Source organism: Rana temporaria, chromosome 3, assembly GCF_905171775.1.
Source record: "Rana temporaria chromosome 3, aRanTem1.1, whole genome shotgun sequence".
Taxonomy (NCBI): Eukaryota; Metazoa; Chordata; class Amphibia; order Anura; family Ranidae; genus Rana; species Rana temporaria.
The window spans coordinates 110,375,530-110,396,727 of NC_053491.1; the positions used below are offsets into that span (position 1 = coordinate 110,375,530).

The 21,198-nt window shown below is 43.3% G+C and overlaps 1 protein-coding gene across 2 annotated transcripts in view; it reads right to left on the reverse strand.

Moving 5' to 3' along the window:
- Positions 1–21,198, reverse strand: part of IRF5 (interferon regulatory factor 5) — an 84,909-nt gene that overhangs the window by 22,607 nt on the left and 41,104 nt on the right. For both annotated transcript variants that reach the window (XM_040343225.1, XM_040343224.1), the window contains exons 3-4: positions 15,722–15,911; positions 13,362–13,417 (exon numbers count right to left, since the gene is read on the reverse strand). In XM_040343225.1, coding sequence (XP_040199159.1) covers positions 13,362–13,417; positions 15,722–15,911 — 246 coding nt within the window. The remainder of the gene's footprint in view (positions 1–13,361; positions 13,418–15,721; positions 15,912–21,198) is intronic.

Here is a 21,198-nt window from a genome sequence, read left to right on the forward strand (position 1 = left end):
AAAACACATCCATAAATGGCTCTTCATAAAAAAGGTGAAAAAATATACAATAACGAATAAAAAATGAATTAAAAAGTGCAACAATCCAGTGCAGAAATCACCTGTGGAATATATATATATATATATATATATATTGTAAGCTGGGGGATAGGTAGCAGGTACAAACGCTCCCTGGGATGTGCAGGCACAGATACCAAGTCCATAATATAAGTGACAAACAGTGGGGTGTTTATTGGTGCTATATACAAAGTCTTTTTACAGGTGCAGAAAAGCAAAACAAAAGTAATTAAACAAAAGCCTATCCGTGTCCCGGCTCTAACTATACAATATGCACGCCCTCACTACCAGGCTGAACAAACCTACAGCTTGTCAGCCTCCACATAGATTGCTTAACAGTTTTGTTTACCAACCTCTTTGCTCTCACAGACCAACACTATCTGTGTGTCCCAGGGCAGAGCAAAGACTGTCTGCACAGGTGAGCTTAAATTGGCCTGGGGGAAAGGGCCAACACCCGTACTGGATCAGAGCTCAGAGATCCCTGAACGTATAAGAGAGGAGCCTGGGAGAGGTGTAAACCCCGAACAGGACTTTTCCAGGCTCTCTCTGGGACGCTGTGCTACACATCCTCCCCCTTTATTTCAACCCCAGGGTTGGAACACCTGTAGCCCAACAGGAATGAACACGGGACAGGGCATCTACATTCTCCATTTCAACACCTGGCCTGTGTTTTACAATGAAGGAGTAATCCTGTAGGGCCAAAAACCACCGGTTCACCCGTCTATTCGTCTCCTTCTTTTGGGCCATCCATTTCAGGGGAGCATGGTCAGTTATCCACGGCCCACTTTATGGCTAAACACTCCTTTTCAATGACTGCATATTTTTTCTCATGGTCATTAAGCTTTCTGCTTAGGTACACCACAGGGTGTTCTTCCCCATTGTGTACCTGTGATAGTACTGCCCCGATACCCACATCAGAGGCATCCATTTGAACCAAAAAGTCTTTGGCGAAATCGGGGGAGTATAGCACTGGCTGTGCACAAAGAGCTTTTTTTCAGGACTTGGAAAGATTCTTCCGCTACTGGGGACCATTTCACCATTACGGAGTCTTTCCCTTTCGTAAGGTCTGTCAGTGGGGCAGCTATAGTTGCAAAATTTGGGATAAACCTTCTATAATACCCTGCAATGCCAAGAAAAGCCCTGACCTGCTTTTTATTTGCAGGACGTGGCCACTCCTGGATGGCTTCTATTTTATTCACCTGGGGCTTTATGACACCACGGCCAATAGTGTAGCCCAAATACTTGGCTTCCTCTAGACCGATGCCACATTTTTTGGGATTTGCCGTAAATCCTTCTTTGAAGAGGGAATCAAGGACAGCCTGGACACGGGCAAGTGAGACTCCCAGTGAGTGCTATGTACCACTATGTCATCTAGATAGGCTGCTGCATACTGTCGGTGAGGCCTTAGGGTCCTGTTCATAGCCCTCTAAAAACGTCGCAGGGGCATTTTGCAACCCAAAAGGCATCCTCTTATATTGAAAGGATCCCTCCGGGGTTACAAATGCAGTCTTCTCTTAGGCGCTAGCAGTCAGGGGTATTTGCCAATACCCTATTGTCAAGTCCAAAGTGGTCAGATAGCGAGCTTTGCCAAGTCAGTCTATAAGTTCGTCCACTCTGGGCATTGGGTACGTGTCAAACTTTGTCACTGCATTAAGCTTCCTAAATTCATTGCAGAACCTCCAAGTGCCATCCGGTTTTGGGACTAACACGATGGGGCTAGACCAGTCACTATTGGATTCCTCAATGACATCTAGCTCCAACATCCTAACTTCATCACTGATGTCCTTTCTCCTCGCTTCAGGAATTCGGTACGGTTTGAGCTTGACACGGACCCCCGGTTCAGTAACAATATCATGCTGAACTGCTGAGGTCGTGCCAGGCAACTCTGAAAATTTCTCTCGATTCCTTATCAGGAACTCTAGCTTCCTGTTTTTGGGAACATGACAGGGTGTCTGGAATGGTGACCTCAGGGATCATCAGAGGGGACTCAATACCTTTAGGCACTACAGGGAGGGACTGACTATCCTTCCAGGGCTTTAACAGATTTATGTGGTAAATTTGTTCGGGCTTCCTTTTACCTGGTTGATACACCTTGTAATTGACCTCCCCAACTTTTTCAATTACTTCAAAAAGGGACCCTGCCACTTAGCCAGGAACTTGCTCTCAACAGTGGGAACCAACACGAGGACCCTGTCACCAGGTGAGAAAACACGGAGTTGGGCCCCCCTGTTGTATATTCTCTGTTGGGCTGCTTGGGCCTGCAGTAAGTGTTCCTTTACCACCGGCATTATTGCTGCAATCCTCTCCTGCATTTGAGCGATATGCTCAATGACACTTTTGTGGGGTGTCTGTTCCCCCTCCCAAGTTTCCTTGGCTATGTCTAAGAGTCCTCGAGGGTCCCATAGAGCAGCTCAAATGGAGAGTACCCCGTAGAGGACTGGGGAACCTCCCTGATGGTGAACATCAAGTATGGTATCAGGAAGTCCCAGTTTTTCCTATCCTTGTCCACAACCTTCTTTAACATACTCTTTAATGTCTTTTTGAAGCGTTCCACCAAGCCATCCGTTTGAGGATGATACACCGAGGTTCGCAACTGCTTCACCTTAAATAACTTGCACAGCTCCCTAGTTATCCGTGACATAAATGGGGTACCCTGGTCTGTAAGGATTTCTTTAGGGATGCCAACCCGACTGAACACCATAACCAGCTCTTTGGCAATGTTTTCAGCAGACGCGGCGCGTAAGGGAACGGCCTCAGGGTAACGGGTAGCGTAATCCATGATCACGAGGATATGCTGATGACCACGGGCAGATTTGGGGAGCGGACCCACAAGGTCCATGGCAATCCTTTCAAAGGGCACTTCAATAATGGGCAAGGGCACTAAAGGACTTCGGAAGTGAGGCTGTGGGGCTGACATCTGACACACAGGACAGGATTGACAATAATTCTCAATATTTTTCTGTATCCCAGGCCAGTAAAACCTGCGCAACACTCTTTCAGTGGTTTTCTCAACCCCTAAATGGCCTCCTAGCAAGTGCCCATGAGCAAGTTACAACACCACCCGCCTGTATGGCTTAGGGACCACCAACTGCTCAACCACTTCAGCATTCATTTTACATACACGATACAGTAAATCCTCATTGCTGCAGAAATAAGGAAAACAGGTCCTATCCCCTGGTTCAACAGGTACATCATTAATCACCATTACATTTTCCCAGGCCCTGGCAAGGGTAGGGTCTTTTCTCTGCTCAGTACCAACATTTTCCTTGTGCACATTAAGGTCAGCAAACTCCAACGTAGGCTCAGAGTCAGCAGCGGCTGTCCGGCTCTACTGGTTGTGGGGACTTCCTCAGGCTCCTCCTGCTCTCCTGCCATAACTGAGAAAGGAAAGCTCGGAGAGCCCTGAGAGGAGTCCCCTGAACCCACAATATCAGAAGTAGCCAGGAGCTCTGGCTCTGCGACTGAGTCAGGTACTGCGACCGGGTCGGGACAATCCCACAGTTCCCAAAACTTAGGGAAGTCCCTACCAATGATGGCCTCTTGCACCAAGTGGGGCACAAGTCCGACCGCATGGGACACCGTACCTAAGCCAGTTTTAAACTTAACTGTGGCTATAGGATACTCCCGGGTATCCCCATGTACACAGATCACAGCAACTTTTTTAGCATGAAAATTCATAGTTTCAACCATCTCAGCTGTAACCAAAGTAACCAGACTTCCAGAGTCCAGCAAGGCCGTAATAGGCTTATTATTAACAGTCATTTGACACAAGTGTTTCCGCACATTTGGCGCTGCAGCGCATGAAATAGCAGCAAACAGACTGTCTTCTAATGGACAGATCACACTGCATTGGTTCATCAGTCAATGGACAGTTTGCTGTAACATGTTCCAGTTCTTGGCAACGAAAACACCTGATGTTTCCCCAGTTCGGTTTGCTGACAGGCAGTGGTTTCCCTTGTTTGGGACGCCAAACCTCAGTCCTGGCACCAAAAATCCTCCCCCCTACTTCCTTGCCATGCTTACCACCCACTTCCCCTGGAAAGTCTTACGGTTGCCTGGGGAGACCGTGGCTTTGGGTGGAAAGTCTGTGCAGCTGTTGGGGTGGTGACCAGGTTCTCAGCAGCAAAGTACCTCTCACCGAGTTCCACCAGGTTATCTTCCGAATTGGGGTCTCCTTGACTCACCCACTTCTGCAGGGGGATTGGCAGTGACCTCAGGAATTGGTCCATGACCACACGCTCCACTATTTGTGGCGCAGACAGGGACTCCGGCTGTAGCCATTTTCGCACCAGGTGGATTAGATCGAACATCTGCGATCTTGGGGGCCTCTCAACTTGGAAGAACCAGCTGTGGACCCGTTGTGCTCGAACGGCCAAGGTGACACTGAGTTGCGCCAGAATTTCCTGCTTGACCTTCTCATTGTCTCCCACTTCTGCCGACTCCAGATCATAGTAGGCCTTCTGCGATTCACAAGACAGTAAGGGGGGCAATCAGTCCTGCCCACTTGGTTTTAGGCCAACCTTCCCTCTCAGCGGTCCGTTCAAATGTTAACAGGAAGGCCTCTGGATCATAATCCGTAGTCATCTTGGACAGAAAGCGAGCCACATGGATGGCTGAAGGCTTGCTTCCAATATCCTTGATTTCGGCAGGTGCCCACTGTGCTAGGCGTTTCTGCAACCTTAGTCAGGGTTTTCCTATCCGCTTCTGCAGCAGTGGCAAGCTGTTCAAACAGCCTCTGCGATTGCTCCTGTACAGCACCAATTTGCCGCTGCGATTGCTCTTGTGCAGCATTAATCTGTTGGTACAGCGCCTTGGTTTGCTCCTGTGCAATAGCATTGGCTTGCTGTTGTGCAGCGTTGGCTTGCTGCAGTGCAGCGTTAGTTTGCTGTTGTGCAGCATTGGAGAACACCATTTGTTTGAGGATTTCCTTCATGTTGTCACTTTAGGTACTGGCCTTTTAAATAGTAACTTACTACTGCTGGTCGCAGCCTCCACCATATGTAAGCTGAGGGATAGGTAGCAGGTACAAACGCTCCCTGGGATGTGCAGGCACAGATACCAAGTACATAATATAAGTGATAAACAGTGGGGTGTTTATTGGTGCTATATACAAAGTCTTTTTACAGGTGCTGTACAGTGTGCAGAAAAGCAAAAAAAAGTAATTAAACAAAAAGCCTAGCCGTGTCCCGGCTCTAACTATACAATATGCACGCCCTCACTACCAGGCTGAACAAACCTACAGCTTGTCAGCCTCCACATAGATTGCTTAACAGTTTTGTTTACCAACCTCTTTGCTCTCACAGACCAACACTATCTGTGTGTCCCAGGGCAGAGCAAAGACTGTCTGCACAGGTGAGCTTAAATTGACCTGGGGGAGAGGGCCAACACCTGTACTGGATCAGAGCTCAGAGATCCCTGAACATATAAGAGAGGAGCCTGGGAGAGGTGTAAACCCCGAACAGGACTTTTCCAGGCTCTCTCTGGGACGCTCTGCTACTATATATATATATATATATATATATATATATATATATATATTTATATTATATATATATATATATATATATATATATATATATATATATATATATATATATATATATATATATTCCTGTGCATGCAAAATACATACACTAAAAAAGACTATATAAAATTGTGCAATAGACAGTCTTTAGTGCAGAAAAAACTATTCCGAAAAACATGCAAAATAATGCAAGTCTTTGTGCTGGAAAATCTCTAAGCCACACTCCACAGCAATGTACAAAATAAATCCAAAAAGTGCAGATGAAAAACAATTGTCTCTTAATTGCAGTGATATCCAATAAAGTGCAGGTGCTTTCATCCAGTGCTACGTACCAAACGTTTCCCCCAGCCTCTCACCTTAGGAGGCTAAATAATAAGCCTTTGGGCTCTTTCACACGGGCGGGTCAGGTTCAGGTCCGCCTGACAGTTTTTTAGGCGGACCTGAACGGGCGCTCCGTGTTCCTCCATGAAGCCACGGATGTCAGCGGTGACAGGCCCACTGACATCCGACCCGCCAAAGTGTGACGGAGAAAAAAACGACTTTTCCATCTGTCTGGCGGATCGGATCGGGTGAACACGGACAGACGGTCCGTGTTCATCCGATCCCCCCCCCACAGTGTGCGGGGACCGCCCTGTCATCTGCCGGCTCAGCCGGGATCAACGGAGCCCCCCGTGTAAAAGGGGCCTTTCTGTTGTATTCCTCATAAAAAACGATACCTGCACACACTTTCTCTCTATGGTCACACCTCCTGGTTAGATGCTCAGACAGACACATACAGGAAAAAGAGGGTACTCCATAGTGAAGTATTTAAACACAAAAACAAACTTTTATTAATGGTAAAACACTCATGCCGCGTACACACGATCGTTTTTCATTGCGAGAAAAATGCAATTTTTTTAATTAGTCATTAAAAACGATCGTGTGTAGGCTCCAGAGCATTTTTCTCGTCGTGAAAAATGGGCATTAAAAATTTAGAACGTGCTCTAATTTTTCTGGTCGTTTTTCACGTCATTAAAAGCGGTCGTGTGTAGGCTTTAATGATAGGAAAAAAAACGCGCATGCTCAGAAACAAGTTATGAGACGGGAGCACTCGTTCTGGTAAAACTAGCGTTTGTAATGGAGATAGCACATTCGTCACGCTGTAACAGACTGAAAAGCACAAAGTCTGAAAAGCGCGAATCATCTCTCAAACTTTTACTAACACGAAATTAGCAAAAAGCAGCCTAAAGGGTGGCGCCATCCGAACGGAACGTCCCCTTTATAGTGCCATCGTACGTGTTGTACGTCACCGCGCTTTGCTCGAGCATTTTTTTTTTCACGCTTGTGTGTATGCAAGGCAGGCTTGACAAGAATCACGTCGAGAAAAAAACGTCCTTTTTTCTAGGACATGAAAACTGGTCGTGTGTACGCGGCATCACATTTTAAGCAGAGATAATTCAGCATATAATGACAGTACTGTGCAGGAAGACTTCCGGATTCGGCCGCACCCGGAAAGTGATGTCACCACAGCTCTCTGTCCTAAAATTTTGCATCTGCACTTTTTGGATTTATTTTGTACATTGCTGTGGAGTGTGGCTTAGAGATTTTCCAGCACAGAGACTTGCATTATTTTGGATTTGTTTTTTCCGCACTGTTTATTACACAATTTTATATAGTCTTTTCTAGTGTATGTATTTTGCATGCACAGGAATATATTAGGGCTGTGCAAATTAACTTTTAATTAATTTTTTTGATCGATCAAAATCTTTTTGATCGATTAAAATTCTTTTGATTGGTACTCACCTCTCCGCCGGCTTCTGGGCCTTCAGGGAGTTCCGTCAGAGATCCAGTAACGTCATGGACACAGGCGGGGCTTGCGGTGTGATTATCTGAAGGGCTCCTTTGCTGTGCCTTCATATTTGCATGCCGGCGGGACCTCACTATCTGCCACACGCAAGGGCTGTTACACTTCCCTCTATCAACCTGGGATTCTACAACCATCCACTGGGAGTTGTGATAGTTCCCTTCATGGGACATCTACATGCCGACGCACTGATGTTAACCTCTCCTTATCTGGATTCAGCAGTGGTATCGTTGTACACATTTTTATACCAGTATCATACTTAGCTACATGTTTTTATGACTGCTTTTGGTACCGTTTGGTATTACTCGCACCATGTTTACAGTTTATGTAGCTACATCGATTTTATCTCCAGTGCAATATTTATTTGGTTACCTACTTGAAGAAGACTATAAAAGTTTTAATGCTATTCCCATCGAGCGCTGCCTTTGTGTGTTTTTTGTATCCTGCTATCCATTTCTCCAGTGGTTGGTAGCTGCACTGGGAATCAGCCTGCAAGGAGATCAGCTAAAAGTAGTTGGATCTGTATGTGCGTTATAATTATTCGAAATTAGTCGATTAAAAAAAAAAACGATTAATCGAACAGAAACATTTTGATCAGTAACAGCCCTAATTTTTTATATATATATATATATATATATATATATATATATATATATATATATATATATATATATATATATATATATATATATATATATATATATACATATATACACACACACACACATACACACACACACACACACACAATTACACAGGTGATTTCTGCACTGGATTGTTGCACTTTTTAATTAATTTTTCACAGTGTTATTTTATATTAATATTATTTCACCTTTATGAAGAGTCATTTATGAATGTGTTTTGCAACCATCACTCCTGAATTATTTGATGTTTTATGCACGCTATTTTATATAGTTTAAAATAGTTTTTATAGTAAGCGCCCCCTCACCCCCTTTTTATTGTTAAACAATCATAGTAACCCCCATGTCTTAGGTGTCAAAATAAAATATGGTTAATATTAGTAGATTCTAAACTGAAAAATGTCAGAAACCCAATAAGAAATCAATGGTATTGCTCAATTCTGATGTAGAGACTGAGCCTTAAAGGGGCTGTAAAAGGTACAATTTTTTTTTCTACGTACCTTGTAAAGGTACAATTTTCTTTTTTTCCTAAATAGCTTCCTTTACCTTAGTGCAGTCCTCCTTCACTTACCTCATCCTTCGATTTTGCTTTTAAATGTCCTTATTTCTTCCGAGAAATCCTCACTTCCTGTTCTTCTGTCTGTAACTCCACACAGTAATGCGAGGCTTTCTCCCTGGTGTGGAGTGTTGTGCTTGCCCCCTCCCTTGGACTACAGGAGAGTTAGGATGCCCACTAACACACAGCTCCTTTCTGTATCTGCAACGTAGAGAGCGTCCTGACGCTCCTGTAGTCCAAGGGAGGGGGCGAGCACTACACTCCACACCAGGGAGGAAGCCTTGCATTACTGTGTGGAGTTACAGACAGAAGAACAGGAAGTGAGGATTTCTCAGAAGAAAAAAGTACATTTAAAAGCAAAATGGAAGGATGAGGTAAGTGAAGGAGCACTGCACTAAGGTAAAGGAAGCTATTTAGGAAAAAAAGAAAATTGTACCTTTACAACCCCTTTAAGCAAAAGTGTTACTAGTTTAATTTAATGCAAGACTTTTACAGTTAGGCTGTTTACATTTCCGTGCTCTGCAGGTGTTCATAAACTATGGATATGAATTACGCCTTGTGGAAGCTTCAGTAGTCAGAGTATAAAAAAAGTCAACAACTGAGTCATAAATCAGCCAATCACTAAGACAGAGAACTGCGCCAAAAATGTTTCATCGGCTCGTGCCACTATGAAGGAGACGGACTACAAAATCCAGAAACATTTTCTAAATCTTCAAGTGACAAAAAGAACATTGTTAAGAGTGTATGGGTAAGATACATACAGTATATACAAAAAAGAAAAAGGAAGGGGTCCATAGAGAGACCAAGAAATCCACATATGAAGGCTTTCACCTTTCACTCCCCATCCTTCAATGAAAGAAGGTTCCATGATAACACTGAGGTTGACTGGCCACACAACCAGTCTTGCAAACAAAATATCCAAAGAATGTGAGAATCATCACCCCTGAGACTGGTAGAGAATTCAAAGGAACCAACCAACAAATCAACATGACTGAAAGAAGGCAGTAAGATAAAATGTATACCACAACCCAATACTGATACAAGGGGACACCAGAAAAAACAAGAGGCTGGACAACTCATCCACATTAACACCCAAAAGTGTCACTGGGATCTGATAGAAGAACCCTACAGGACCTACCTAACCTTTATTATGATGACTAACATTATACAAGTTTTATATAGCACCAACAGTTTGCGTAGCATTTTATTATATAAAAGTGAGACAGTACAGTTTCAATACAACTCATTACAAGAGGATTCCGAGGGCCCTGCTCATGAGACCTTACAATCTAATAGTTAGGAGCAAGTGGTACAAAAATAAAGTAATACAATTAAAGGAATAGCTGACAGAAGACTTACAAGCTCAGTTGTTGGGTGGGGGTAGGATAGGCTTCCCGGAAAAGATGAATTTTCAGGGATCACCTACAAAAGGTGGACAGAGTCGGAGATAGCCAAACAGATTAGGGTAGGGAGTTCTAGAGGATAGGGGAGGCTCTGCAGAAGTTTTGAAGGGAGCATGGGAGGAGGAGAAAAAGGGAGCTACAGAGTAGGAGATCTTGGGAGAAGCGGAGAGGATGGTTTGGGTGGTATATTGAGATAAGATTGGTGATTTTTTTTGTAAATGGCTTTGTATGTTGTGGTTAGTATTTTTTATTTTCTTCTTTGGATGATCAGAGGCCAGTAGAGTGACTGGCAGACAGAGGGGGTGAACACTGAGTGGATAATAAGGTAGATGAGTCTGGCAGCAGAATTCATGATATACAGAAGAGCGGATACCCTGTGTAGAGGTATTGAGAAGAAATGCATTGCTTAAAAGTTCATTCAATAGGAACTCCCAGAATGATTAACAGAACTAAACGTTCCTAGATGTAAATGTCCATACATCCTAGGGGACACCCAAGGTGCGTAGAAATATAATATAGGTGAAATGACACTCCTCCACTGACACCATAGCACACCATGCCTCTTACCCCAAGGTTTGGACCACTAGATTATAGGTGGTCATACAAGCGTTCCAGAACTCCTCTGGCTTGTCTTTAATCATTAATACTGGCATCCAGATTGTCTCAGAGGGGCTAACAGGACCAATCTGGATAATGCCTCATCTCCCAGTTGCTGTTCAGTTCAATGAATGTCTACTACTCCTATATAGACAGATAGGTCCGCTCTACCTCACCTTCAGCATACAGGGAAACATTGGGGACTGATAGTTATCGATCTTAGACACCTGAAGTTAGTGAAGTTATGAACACTAGACACCTGTAAGGCCCTATCCAGCTTGAAGATGTTAGAACCTTCAGAAGGGCTCTGAATGAAAGGGTTCATAAAATCTTCATGGACACTCTTCATGGAAGGTCGTCTGAGTGTTCCACAGTGGGGATGCCAGTTAAAGGCCCTAGGGTACACATGAAATCCAGTGCTTCAAAAAAATAGTAAGTTCCTCGAAAGAACAGAGATGTCAGGTCTTTGAAAGGGAAGGAGAGATGGAATGCTGAGGGGGTACAACACTATCCAGGAATGCAGAATTTTCCTGCAGAAATGTATGTAAATTTGAATGGTGTACAACTCCTGAAGCCAAGTTCCCACATGAGCAGGAACAAGGGGTTGCAGGGTGCTGGAAACTCAGGGCAACCAGAAAAGATGGTGAGGTTAAGCTGAAGGAGATAAAGTAGCACAAGACAAAATATGGGAGGCAGCTGAAGGAGATGCCAAGCACAAGGGATTACCATGTGGGCTAATGGGACATCCTGAGCACCAAAATGCCAGGGAGGCAAACGTCTTAAGGACTGTCCAGATGTACAAGGGAGGAGGCCAATGCCCCGTACACATGATCCGAAAATTGGACGTCAGATCGTCCGACTTTTTTTTCACTTACTAGTCGCAAGTAGAAATTGAATAGATTACTAAAGTCACAAAAATTCTCATACAACAGGAAAAAAAAAGTCGAAGTGATGTCATGTGTTAGGACGACAACTGTACTGACTAAAATCATACGATATGGTGTCGTACAAGGAAAATGTTCGTGCATGTCCGTTTCAATAATAAAATTTGATGAATTATCGTGATCGCCTCTCAAAAGCTCTGTACCAACGATCCGATTATCGCACAATTGCGTCAAAAGCAATATTTTTCATCCGATTTTCGGATCGTGTATACGGGCCATAAAGGCAGTGAGGTTACTGCACTGCCATTGACCATCAATTCCAGTGGCGGCTGGTGAAGTTTTAGGATGGGGGGCACAAGACCCCGCCCCTTCACATTTGGTCCCTCCCACTTCTCATAAGCCACACCTCTTATAGAATCCACCCACTCCGTCCCCTATATTCCCCTTGCTTCCACCCATAGTGTCAGGAGTATACATCTCAGCATCACAGGACAGAGTATACATCCCCAGCATCACAAATCATGGTATATAGCGCAGCCTTACAGATCGGCGCAAACAAACTAAAAAATTACACTGTTATTAATGAAGGACTCTAAATGGGCATGAGATTATCAGAGACTACGGACATACTGACTGCACGAGATTACCAGAGACTGCGGACATACTGACTGCACGAGATTACCAGAGACTGCGGACATACTGACTGCATGAAATTACCAGAGACTGCGGACATACTGACTGCACGAGATTACCAAAGCCTGCGGACATACTGCACGAAATTACCAGAGACTGCGGACATACTGACTGCACGAAATTACCAGAGACTGCGGACATACTGACTGCATGAGATTAACAGAGACTGCGAAAATAACTACATTGGGGGGGGGGGGGATATCTCACATATGGATGTAATACACTGCAATGCATGTCCCTGTACTGACATCTCTCATACTGATATAATACACTGCTTTCTGCTTTCCTACAATGTGATCTTCTATGACTGATCACACTGATATCACCTGGCCATGTGTCTTCCCCAGGAAGTTATAGGCGAACATGTAATAATAATAAAAAAAAAAAGTTAATAAGCGGTGGGGGGAGCCGGCCGCTATTTTTGTAGGAAATAGAATTAAGAAGTTCAATAACCGGGGGGGGGGGGGGGGACCGCGCTAGCTTTGCTCATTAGGGGGGGGGGGGGTTTGTGGACACTGCTCTATGCTGCTCTATGCTGCTGAGGGGAATGTATAAGGCTGCTTGCTTTACCTTCATGCCCGGCTCACGGAGATGCGTCCCTCTGAGCGGCACAGGCACCGAAATATACTGGGTGCCGTGCTACCCGCCCGGCCACAAGTCCAAGTACATTGCGCCGGAAGCTGTGGCGCGATGGGCTCCGCCACAAAGGCATTTTTTTTGCTGCCAATGTAGCGCCACGTCTGCAATCTCGCGATTGCACAGACGTGGCGCTACTCAAACTGCACTGTCCCCGGCTCCCGGATACAGTGCACATAAGGACCTTTTTTCGATTTTCTTTTTTTTAAAGGGACATGTTTAAATAATTTTTTATTATTATTATTTTTTTTTTATGGACTTTGGGGGGGGGGGGGGGCGGCACCCGGGCGCCCCCTATGGATGGGCCACCACTGATCAATTCCCTTTGGAAATGTCAAGGGGGTGTCGCACTTAAGGCCCGCCATAATTTTCATGTTGACTACCACTGCCTAGCCGATTGCACACAACACCAAATATGCAATCAGTTTGGTTGTATTTTTTTGTATACAGTAATTGCTACTGCAAGACCAGCATCAGTGATGTTTGGGCGCTCTCCACACTATGTTAGTATAATCAAGCATACTTACTTCTTTCTCATCATCGCTTATAGGTTCATCAGGCAAGGCTTCCAAATGTAAAGAATCTGAAGTACAACACAGACAGAAAAAAGGCTTCAAACATTATACAGGCCTTGGCACCTCATTTATTTAAATCGAATTCTAACCAGAGCTGAATTAATTTGTAAATAAACATGACCCTTTGCGAGAATAGATTTCTATACTTTGGTCAGGCAGAACAAAAAATCTAATATAATGTAATGTAAAAGGAATACATAGCTATTTTAATTGTGCATCCCATGATATTTTTATGTCTAGAATAACATAAGGAAAGACTATATTTATACTTAGCTCTCCCCCCCCCCCCCCCCCGTAAATTGTGAAATGAAAACCAGCATATCCAAATGCTGATAACGATACAGAGTGATGTAGATACCGTACTCAAAGAGTTGAAATTAAAATGACAAAGAATCATACAAACAAGAATGCAATGGAAGTATAAAATTTAGGATTTTATTAAGGATTAAGGATAATACGCATACTAGCTAAACAAACTGAACGCAGGAAAGTGAAAAGAGTAAAAAAAAAAATAAAAAAAAAAATGGCAATGTTTTGACTACAGTCCTTTTCTCAAGATGCCTACCACATAGGGTAAAATGGACCAATAGACAATCATCACTCAAACCAGATGATTATGGTCAGATTGGTAAAAAAAAAAACTATTGGCACTTTGCATTCTACACAGATATTGAAGAGGAAAATTATTTTTTCCCCATCTGATCACAAGATACGGCCGGTTTGTGTACCAATTATTCATGTTATTGTCATGATCGTGCTAAAAAGTATGAAAATTCACTAGTCACATCTTCTGACTACTGTGCCAACAGAGATTATGGCCCGGATTCACATACATTGGCGCATATTTATGCCGCCGTAGCGCATCTCTTTTATGCTACGCCGGCGTAGCGCACAGAGGCAAGCACTGGATTCACAAAGCACTTGCTCCCACTCGCTGGGAAAATTACGCTGGGTTTCCTCGGCGTAAGCCAGCGTAGGTGGAAGTGGGCGTGAGCCATGCTAATGAGGCGTGACCCCATGCAAATGATGGGCCAAGCGTCATAGAAGTACTTAAAATGAACAGCGCATGCGCCGTCCCGTGGCCGCATCCCTGTGCTCATGCTTAAAATCACGTCGGAACTACTCCCTAAGATACGACGGATCACTGCCTACGACGTGAACGTAACCTATGCCTAGTCATATTCACGTACAACGTAAACGACAAAAGATACGATGGCTTGTGTTCCCTGGTCCATACCTTTGCATGAGTTGCGCCTCCTATATGGGGAATAACTTTACGCCAGACGTACGACTTACGCAAATCACGTATATTATGCGCCGTGTGCAACTACGTTCGTGAATCGGCGTATCTCCCTCATTTGCATATGTGCAAAGAAAATCAATGTGAGCGGCAAATGCGCCCAGCGTAAATATGCGTGCACTATACGACGGCGTAGGAAAGTTACGTCGGTCGGATGAAGCCTATTTTCAGGCGTATCTCAGTTTATGGGCACGGCGCATAGATACGACGGCGCATACTTACACTTACGCGGCGTATCTGGAGATACGTCGGCGTAAGTGCTTTGTGAATCCGGGCCATTGTGCATATCTGAAATGCTGATAGCACTTTACCGCCTTCACTTTTTTGTTATACTCCAGGGTTTGACAAATGTGCTTGGAATCTAGGAGCCAGCTAAAAAAGTTAGGAGCCAGAACGCGCCCCTCCTGCCGAGCTCGCGCGCAGAAGCGAACGCATACGTGAGTAGCGCCCCCATATGAAAACAATTTTAAATTAAAAAAGGTTTATTTTTTCCCAAAAAATTGCGCTTGTTAGACCGCTGCGCAAATACGGTCTGACAGAAAGTATTGCAACGACTGCCATTTTTTTCTCTAGGGTATTAGAATAAAAAATATACATAACGTTTAGGGGTTCTAATTAAAAGGGAAGGAGATTGCAGTGAAAACAGACAGAGGAAGCTCCATTAGCATTGCTGGTTGTCTTGTCATACCAACGGACACAACAAGATGTTGCCAGATCACAGAAGGAAGCATAGGCCTGCAGAAGGCCGCAAAGCCGCAGGCTCAATTACCGGCCGGCGCGCCCCGACGCAATCGCGTGGTGGGGGCGCATGGAGACACAGGATACCCCAGCTGTACCGCCCCAGGCACCAGGTCGCTAATTCTAGTCGCAATTGCGACCTGGTGCCCGGGGTTTGTTGAACCCTGTTATACTCTATGCTGTATAATTTTTGAAATACAACTTTTTACAGTACATTTCCTTTAATATATAGGTACAAAACAGATATTTAGCTAAATTTATTGTTTAGCTGTACCTTCATTCTGCCCAGAAAGGTCACATAGCTGGTAGATCTTGAAAGGCTGCATGGGGGTTTCCTTAGTGCCATCATACAACAATTTAAACTCTCGACTCTTGTTCAGAGCACAGCGCAAATTTGCCTTCCACTTTGCAGGGTCAGGTTCATCCACCCCCTCATTGTATTTGCCCGTTTCCTTTGCCCAGGCCTGTAAAAAAGAAAACATGTTCATTATTTTTATTTTGCAAGAGGTCTTATAGCTCCAGTGCTCAAGTAATAGGGCACCCCTTATGATGACCATAGATGATGGACATAGTATGTCTGTCCAACAGAAAACACTTTACCACCAAAAGATCTCCTTTTCTTTCTTTTTAAAGTCAAATTATAGTTCTATGGCTCGTCATAATGTATTCAAAGCATAATTACCCATTATGGCAGACACACCTGCAAGTCTTTTATTAAAATTGTAATGTGTTCTTCCTCCGGGCTTTTTCTTCCGCTGCCACCTTCTCCACCGCTGACCCGATCCTCTGCCAACACTGGCTCCTGCTATTATTTAATTTGCAATGTCTGCCAGTTCTTATATAGCTATGGGGCGTGGCCATCCAGTGATATCACCAGTAGACTTCACCCCTTGTGACTTCACCCACCCCCCCCATGTTGAGGGCATGTGGCCTGGTGTAACGCCGTCAGCGTTACTTCCTCCTCATGGAGCGCAGACTTGTCACTTATGACAGTTGCGCTCCATTCAGATACACGTCCGCGTCACTTCCGGTGCGCGGACGTCTGCGCTCCACGTTGGAACGCGGAAGTGCGTTCCAACGTGCGGCGCTCAGCTCAGCCACTGCCCGGGCTATTTAAACTCCCGGGGATGGCGGCAGGGTGTTCGGATATTCCTGTTGGACCCTGCCGCCATCTGGGAAACCCTGGACAAGCTACAGACTCGCTGTAGCACCTCTCTCCACTACTTACTCCTCCAAAGTCTCCTGTGTTTCACTATCCTGCTGGATACCATCACCACCTGTGCGGACTCCCTGGTATAGATTACCTCCTGAACTGCAAGTATATTTAAATACCAAACTACTGCTGTATATAGATACCACCACCACCTGTGCAGACATTCCGGTACAGACTACCTCCTAAAACCGCAAGTATACTTGAACCCAGCTATTACAATAACATTGATTCCTAGTATATTCCAGAACTGTGTCTCTTACCTTATACTTGTTATTATATACTAGCACCAGATACAGCAGACATATTTCACTCTATTGGTACCAGTGTGGAGATATACTACATGTAATACTACTATCCTGATTGTTGAATCTACTTAGACAAAGACTTATACTTGTAGTATCCAGATTGTTCTCATTAGTTAAGCTTAAGAGGAATTAAGCTATTACTCTTGTGTTTTGTTCCACTGAGGATATGATGATATAACCCCAAACTCTTATTGTTCAGTGAGAGTGATCTGGTGGTTCATTTCTGATAAGCCTCTACAGCTGCGGTCTAATCTCATATAGAGTCCTCTCACTGTCAGGGTCATAACATAATATCCGAACCCAAAAAGATAAAGGATATAATTACATATATCTTTTAAATGGATCCAGCTGACCTTGCAAATCATTTAGTTGCACTCTCTCAAAGAGTTGATAATCTTACTAACAACATAAATGAGTTACGTATGCAGAATGATGCTTTAAGAGATCAAAATCTGGCACAAGCCAGGCAAAGACCTGAACCAAAGGCCTGTTCACCGGAACCATTTTTTGGAGATAGAAAAAATTACAGACAATTCATTAGTTCATGTCGATTGATGTTTGAACTACAGCCACGTACTTATCATTCTGATAGGATAAAGATCCTTACATTAATTTATTTTCTTAAAGGTGAGCCCAGGGTATGGGCGGACACCTATGTAGAAGAACACGGAGATCTCTTAGGAGATTTTGACACATTTCTTGATGAGATGTCTTTGTTATATGAAGATCCCAACAAACAGTTAACAGCTGAGAATTCAATCAGGAGTCTTAGACAGGGAAGGCGTCCTGTTGAAGATTTTATTTCAGAATTCAAATGTTGGTGCAGAGAAACTCAATGGTCTGATATTTCTCTCAGAAACCAGTTCCGTTTGGGTTTATCTGAAGCTATGAAGGATGAGTTAGCCCGTGTTGACCTACCCACTACTTTGGAAGATCTTATGCACCTCTCGGTCACTATTGATCGTCGCCTTCGCGAAAGAAAGACCGAACGTGCCACTACCTATTCTGTCACTCCCTTCAGGAGATCTAGATCACCTCCCAAAGATTCTCCAATGGATCTTAGTGTTATTAAAGGACCTTTAACCTCTGCAGAGAAACAGCGTCGCAGAGCTAACAATCTTTGCCTATATTGCTCTGCTCCTGACCACATCGTTTCCACCTGCCCTCTTCTCAAAAAGAATTCAGAAGGTAATTTTTCCCACATTAATAAATTAAATTCACCCGGAACCATATCTAATCATTATATTTTTGTTCCTCTCACCCTACAGTGGGATCAAGGAAAGATTTCCATTGAAGCAATGGTCGACAGCGGCGCATGTGGCAACTTCATTGACTCAAATGTTGTAAAAGCAAATAAAATTCCCAGTGTGTTAAAGCAGATTCCAGTGTCACTCACATTTATTGATGGTTCTAACTCTTCTTTCGGTCCAGTTACATCTCAGACAGTTCCTTTAATAGTTTCTTGTGCCAATGGCCACACAGAGACTCTCAATTTTGATATTATTTCATCTCCAGTTTTCCCTATAGTTTTAGGTTTACCATGGTTGCATCTTCATCAGCCTACTATTCTTTGGCCCACAAGATCTCTTTCTTTACAGTCTACTTACTGTACAGAATTTTGTCATCCTCCATGTATCATCTCCTTCTCAGAGATTCATCCTACTAATTTACCAGATTACTTACAAGATTTTGCTGATGTGTTCAGTAAGACTAACGCGGAGAAACTCCCTCCACATAGGATTTACGATTGTCCTATTGACTTAATTCCTGACAGTCCTATCCCTACTGCTCGGATCTACCCCCTTTCTCAACCAGAGCTTATACACCTAAAAGATTACTTGGATGAGAACCTTAAAAAAGGATTTATAAGGCCCTCCACTTCTTCTGCCAGTGCAGCTCTATTTTTTGTAAAAAATAAGGATGGATCACTTCGACCGATAATAGATTATCGATCCCTCAATAACATCACAGTAAAGAATAGATATCCATTACCACTCATTCCAGAGCTTATTGAAAGGTTACAGACAGCTAGGATCTACACAAAGCTGGACCTTAGAGGTGCTTATAATCTTATAAGGATTCGCTCTGGAGATGAGTGGAAAACTGCTTTTAAAACTCGATACGGGCTTTTCGAGTACTGTGTAATGCCTTTCGGTTTATGTAATGCCCCAGCAACTTTTCAGTGGTTTATTAACGATATTTTTCATGATCTGCTTGACATTTGTGTTGTTATCTACTTAGATGACATATTAATTTATTCTGATACTCTCGAGGAACATCACAAACATGTGCGTTGGATTCTGGAGAGACTCAGAATTCACTCTCTATACGCAAAACTTGAGAAGTGCGTCTTCAGTCAGACTACTATCTCCTTTCTTGGTTATCAGATCACTCCAGATGGAGTTCAGATGGACCATACTAAAGTGGATTGCATTTTGTCTTGGCCTTCTCCCCAGACCAGAAAGGCCCTTCAGAGATTCCTTGGATTCTCTAATTATTATAGAAAATTCATTAAAAATTTCTCATCAATTGTGAGACCACTTACTAGTCTAACCAGTTCTAAGATACCTTTCATTTGGTCCAAGGAAGCACAGAAATCATTTGAAACACTTAAGCTTAGTTACTCTTCAGCTCCCATTCTCCAACTCCCCAATCCAATGTTTCATTTTACGTTGGAAGTTGATGCTTCACATTTTGCCTTGGGTGCTGTACTTTCCCAACGACCCACATTATCACATCCACTACATCCTGTTGCCTTTTATTCCAGAACTTTATCACCAGCTGAAAAAAACTATCCGATTGGAGAAAAGGAACTGTTAGCAATAAAGGACGCTCTCGCAAACTGGAGACACCTTCTGGAGGGTTCTACACACCCTATCACTATCCTCACTGACCATCGTAATTTACAGCATCTCAAAACTTGTAAAACTCTTTCTGCCCGTCAAGTCAGATGGAGTTTATTTTTTGATCGTTTTGATTTTGTCATTTCATACCTCCCCGGTACTCAAAATATCAAAGCAGATTCTCTATCTCGTATGAATGAAGATCAATCCATGGACATTCCACCACTTTCCATTATTCCTTCCAACCGAATTATTGGAACAACTTTGACATTCGATAAATTGCTCATTCAAACTCTTTCTAAAGATAAATCTCAACTCCCTAAAGGTCTACAACAGCAGTCTAATGGACTATTTACTTTCAACGACAAGATCTACGTTCCACCAAGTTTACAACTCACACTATTAAAACAACTCCACGATGCCCCACTTGCAGGTCATCCTGGTATTAGTAAAACCATTCTTTTACTGAAGAGAAGTTATTGGTGGCCCCATATGACAAAGACTGTTCATGACTATGTGAGTTCTTGCCACACTTGTGCAATCAACAAACATTCGAGGAAACCACCCTATGGGTTATTAACCTCCATCCCAATACCTGACAGACCTTGGGATGTTATATCCATGGATTTCATAGTAGACCTTCCTAGATCAAATGGATTTAACACCATCATGGTCACTGTTGACATATTAACCAAGATGGCCCACTTTGTACCTTTGAAAAAGTTACCTACTTCTCAAGAAACAGCAAGGGCTTTTTTATCTAATATTCTTAAATTGCATGGCCTTCCATCCCAAATCATTTCGGATCGTGGGTCACAGTTTATTTCCAAGTTTTGGAGAGCCCTTTGCTAAACCTTACAAATAGATCATCGTAGATCTACTGCTTATCATCCCCAAACAAATGGGCAAACGGAACGTGTTAACCAAACTCTTGAGCAATATTTGCGCTGTTATTGCACCCATCTTCAAGATGACTGGGTTGACTTACTTCCACATGCAGAGTTTGCATATAACAATGCTTCCAATTCATCTTCTCAGTTTTCACCCTTTTACGCAAATTATGGGTTTCATCCTAATAGTTTACCTTCTACTTTTTCTCCAAGTAATGTTCCGGCTGTTGAGAATTTCTTATCAACCATAAAAAACACTCTAAACACTCTTCGTTCTAATCTAAAGACTGCTCAAATTAGACAAAAGAAATATTACGACTCTCATAGAACAATATCACCTCCATACAAAATTGGAGATTTGGTATGGTTATCCACTCGGAATTTACGACTTAATATTCCTTCAAAAAAGCTTGGTCGTCAATATACAGGACCTTTCTCAATTTCTCATGTAATAAATAAAAATGCTGTTAGATTACTTCTACCTCCAGATTGGAAGATTC